Below are 4840 nucleotides of genomic sequence, written 5' to 3' on the forward strand. Positions count from 1 at the left end.
TATGTGTTCCCAGCAGTCCGGGAGTTTAAGACGCTGTACGCTGACAGAGGCTCGTCACACGACATGAATCATTTAGTCACCACAGCAGAGTTGGAAATGTCAGGTCTCATCAGTGTTCCTCATGCCTGGATGGCCCTGCAACGTTTACATCTCTGGGAATAAAAAAGAGGACTTGATTAAAGAGAGGAGCTGAGATTCTTTTTAGATGCAAACAGACATTTATTGCATTGGGAAGCAGTGGTGTACATTTTCCCCCCACAGAATCATTTGCAATACTGAAGCACTTCACCAGTCTGTTGTGCAGCTTGTCCGAGCACGGGACAAAATATGGGTTTCAAATTCTTGAAAGGATTCTCTTCATTTCTATCTCCTTCCATTTCCAAGGAATGGGATGCTACTTTTCTCACAGTGGAAAATGCTGACTTGACCTTCCTTGGGCAGCCAGATAGTTAATCCAATAACAAGAGGAAAAAAATGTACAAGGAACATATCCAAAAGTCAGCCTGCTTTATGCCGTTTTCTTCATCTATCTCATACAAAACTATACTTTTGAGTTTTTGCTACAGTTTTTAAAACAATTTCAGAACAAAAAAAGCAACATCAAGTACAGCATTCCTTACTGTAAACCACAATCAATACTAAACAGTAAATAGTACTTTGTCATAATCTTTATTACAAGATATTAGGCCACTGTACAAATCAGTGAATCGTACAGTACAATGCAGAGTTAAGACTGTTTCTCGAGGTTCGTCATTCAAAGCTGTATACGAGGTGCTTCAAGAATACACAAGAGTTTCAGAACTTCTGCCGTGCATGCATGATTTCAATAGTTTCGCCATGCATGAGTTGGTATTTCAGTGTTTTTAAGAAAGAGCCCTAAAAAATGGCAACCCAACGAAACAACTGAATCGTATGAGGAAATGTAGAAAGCACAAAAATAAAAAGAACAAGTAGTCCGGTTACAGTATATCCCCCTCATGAGATTTGGCACACACGATAATGCACAATGCAATATAAATAGTTTATCAATAGGGTGTGTACAGTCAAGTTACAGTATCAACCAATCCAGGTGGAAAGCCTGGGAAGCTTACAAACAGGTGGAAGGTACACAGTATATAAATGACTCATTAGCTGCAAAGTATGGTAACAAAAAACACTCAGGCAACATCGAGAATCATTAAGTGAAAAAATAATGTCACTGTCATTCACTCCAGTTTTCTTGACATACAAAAAAACACTCCCTCGGGCCTTTAGTCACGGCAAAAACATGTTCCAAAAGGATCAATAAATAAAGTCATCAACACAGAGAACAACCAGTTTACAGCCTCCCACTTTGTGCAAGAAAATATGGGCTACGCTTTCCATATTTACAAACTCTGTTATTCATTTGCCCTCGATCAAAGTAAAGAGCAGAAAGAATGGTACCGAAGGTTTGATTGATAAGATATAGAAGAGAGAGAAGTGTGTGCTTTAGTTTTAAATCAGATTTATCTCTGTTTCCTGTCCCTGATTTCTGCATTTCGACAGCATCGCCCCCCCCCTTTTTTTTGTCGTCGTCTCCTGCGTTTGGATTTATGGCGAAAAACCCTGGAATCAGAGTTTGTTTGTGTGAGTGTGTCTGTGTGTATCTGAGTGTGTCAGGGGGGTCCACCTTGGGGGTCTCCTTTTTGCTGCCATCTCCCACCCCCTGCCAGTGTGTGACACCCGGATGGCCATGACTGACTTGGAGAGGAGGGCGTGGAAGTGCTGCTTGCTGCCACATGAGAGAAAGTGCTTATATACAGTGTCTTTGGATTAAAACTGGTAAATATCGCCATACAAAATTTTTTTCAAGAGAGTCTTTTGGGGGGTTGTCTGAGAGCCGGGCGCTTAAGCCTCTGCTGGGGTCTTCTCTGTCCCATTTTTCAGTGCTTCGTCGTCGCCATTCTCATCCTCAATCACAACTGTGGATGACAGGGGGAGAGAGAGTTAATGATGGGGGGGGGGCTCATCTTGGTGTGGCGTCTTGAAAATTCACCATCGACTGACAGCAGGGCATGAAAGCCCAGAACCATTAGCACTGCGCTGTCTGAGCTGAGGCGATGTGTGCATGCATGAGAGAGTAAGAGCATGCAGAGAGAGACAGACAAACATGAGTGGGATCCTGTGTCTGTGCTGCACATTATAGAATATGCATATGTGAATTTCTGCAAGCCTTCCTCTAATGATGCAGTGCTTACATGTCTGCCTGTGTGCCATGTTTGTACATGTTGTGTCTGTGCTCTAATGTGTGTGCATCATGTATGTGCAACCACAAAGGAGCCTTCAATTTCAAATGAATGCAATTTTAAACGACTCAAATCATCATGCAAACACAAAAATGACAATATCCCTGCACAGAAATCTCAATCATTCAAAGAGGAGATGACACTGTTGAGCAGCATTCAGAAGGCAATTTAGCAGCACGCACTGCGCATCCAAGTTGTGTTGCAATGCGAATAGAATATTTAAGAAACTAATACATCCCCATACACATGCATGCAAGCAGATTATAGACCCTGCAGAGGAGCATGTCTGAGCAAAGGTGCAGCCTCTCTGGCTGCACGCAGCCTTAATTAAGGTGGTAACCTATGTGCGCATTCACATCAGCATGCAAACAAAAAGAGGGGTTAATTCGATAATTACCCCGTTTGCTCCTGCCTATTTGCCCGAGTTTGGGCGGACGTTTATTTTGTGAGCCATTGAAGAAGTTGTTGGTGTCTTGAAGACGACAGGTGAAGGAAAGGTGTCCCTCGTCGCCCTCATTTCCATAATGACTCATTTTTTCTTCGTTGAAAGGTAGTACTTCCGACATCTCCAAATGCGTCTTTATCACCAAGGCGCACGAAGTGAAATGTAGAGCTCGTCGCCAAGCTCGAACTCGACCGTCTATTACAAACAAAAGAGGGGGGAGAAAAAAAATAACACAAGGATATCTGTTGACACGATCTAGCCCTTTCTGTTTACCCCGAAGACACGTGTCTGTCTCCGTAGGTACGCAACAGAAATAACGCTAAATAAAAAATGTCCTCAGTTTCCTCGTCCGTGCAGCTTCGGCAACATTATTTCAATAAGAATTTCCAGAGGGTCTCTTCTTTCTCTGTGCGTATTGCTTTGGAAATGGAGGCGCACGTACAACACAGCCGTGGAGCGCCCGCTGGTTTCGAGCGGCTGAACCCGTCGCACGGAAAATCTGAGGAAGAAATGCAAATTGAGGAGCGATGCAAAACACGGATTCCGGGGAGACCTGGCAAAGGGAGCTGCACGGGGGTTTTCTGGCGCAGCCCAGAGAAGCTTCCAGTTGGAGTCGTGGTGTGGTAATAACGCTCCACTCTCCGGGATCTAGATGCAATCAAACAGTGGCGATTCTATAGGCTGATCAAAGATGGCACACTAATGTGCGCTGAGACAGAGGAGGGGGGGGGCAGTTTACGCGCTACCACACGACGAGTTAGAGACGTCAAATGTTTCAACCTGTTTAAGAATATGACACATTAGTGAATTTATTTCAGTCGGAGGGATTTTTGAGCATGTCATGCGTCCAAAGAGTGTGACCTCACCGGAGGATGGCAGTGTTTTCATAGGCTGAGGTGTGACTTTTGGCCCCATGGCGCACTTCCAGCTTCAGTGCTCAGGGCCTGCGCTGTTTTTTTCACAGCAATCTCCAGAGAACATCATAGCAGAAAGGATGCATCCTTCCCACGAAGACAGCTTTAGTGCCTTTCTCTCAGAAGCAGTGTTACTGAATTAACTGGAGTGTTTTTTTATCATCAATCATCACTCTAGTTTTGATTTTCCTCCAGGTTAAATGATTCAGATACCACTCTACATTTTCATTGAAAATGACTCATAGTAGACAGCCTCATAGTAGATTAGATGATGATTCACACAAACAAATTGACATATCCTAACATCTAAAAGGCTCCAGTTTGAGACTATTTTAGTGTAAAGTTACCAGATCACATGCAGAATATAAAGCCACCTACCCTCAAGAGATTTTCTTGAGGTTGAAACGAACTCTCTTTGGGGTTTCCGCCCATCACAACCTGTACTGTTTACATTAATCCATCCTCTTCAGGAACAGCTGCACAAAGAGAGCATTGAACAGAGAAAAAGAGAATAAAGCATTATTTAATCTTGACACATTGTAACCTTTCTCAGAGGAACTACCAAATATCATGACACAGACAATGACATGAAACGTGATAAGAGGGCCAACTGAGTTAACTTTAAAGCACCATCAACTATTCACTGAGGAGGTGCAGCTATGACACACCTCCTCCCTGCAGACACATGATGTTATTAGAGGATCACCTTTCATATCAGAACATCTCAATATCAGGTTCACACAATGCTGAACAGCATGTGATTATTGTCATCAGATTGTATCATATCAGCTTGTCAAACCTAAACAAACATGCATATATGGGAAATTGTGCTTCCTCAAGGAAATAACAGGTTTTTTTACTGAAAATAACATAAAGATGAACATTATACAAAATATTACAAATAAATTAAATGTGGAGTAAGAAAGCAAGTTGCCAAAAAAGTGAGATTAGGGTTCTGGTTGGGGGGTGGGGGGGGTTGCCCCTAATTAGATTGCAGAAATGTAACAAGGACTGAAGCCGCCTTGCACGTGTACAAGCTCCTCAAATTGTGCAGAGAAACCATGTGCCCAAACCTTCTGGGGTCCTCCAAAACCCTCATACACACATCATATGAGACTTAATCCTCTGTATAAACAGAGAAATTTAATGTGTATGCTTAGTCTTGGAGATGTTATCACTAGGAAAGCATCTACAAAGTCAGAGTGCAGTTGATG

The 4840-nt window shown here is 42.8% G+C and overlaps 1 protein-coding gene across 1 annotated transcript; it reads right to left on the reverse strand.

The window, feature by feature from the left end:
- Window positions 1–655: 655 nt before the first annotated feature.
- Window positions 656–3379, reverse strand: camk2n1 (calcium/calmodulin dependent protein kinase II inhibitor 1). The gene is made up of 2 exons (XM_041779064.1): window positions 2665–3379; window positions 656–1943 (listed from the first exon to the last, which is right to left on the reverse strand). The coding sequence occupies exons 1-2, from the start codon at window positions 2831–2833 to the stop codon at window positions 1870–1872; spliced, it is 243 nt and encodes an 80-aa protein (XP_041634998.1). The 5' UTR covers window positions 2834–3379; the 3' UTR covers window positions 656–1869.
- Between the last annotated feature and the right edge of the window lie 1461 nt (window positions 3380–4840).

This window comes from Cheilinus undulatus, linkage group 3 (genome assembly GCF_018320785.1).
Source record: "Cheilinus undulatus linkage group 3, ASM1832078v1, whole genome shotgun sequence".
Classification (NCBI taxonomy): Eukaryota; Metazoa; Chordata; class Actinopteri; order Labriformes; family Labridae; genus Cheilinus; species Cheilinus undulatus.

Coding starts and splice junctions, on each gene's coding strand:
- camk2n1 (XM_041779064.1), bottom strand. CDS start 2,833: ATGTCGGAAGTACTACCTTTCAACGAAGAAAAAATGAGTCATTATGGA. Junction 1,944..2,664: donor AATAGGCAGGAGCAAACGGG/GTAATTATCGAA, acceptor TGTCATCCACAG/TTGTGATTGAGGATGAGAAT.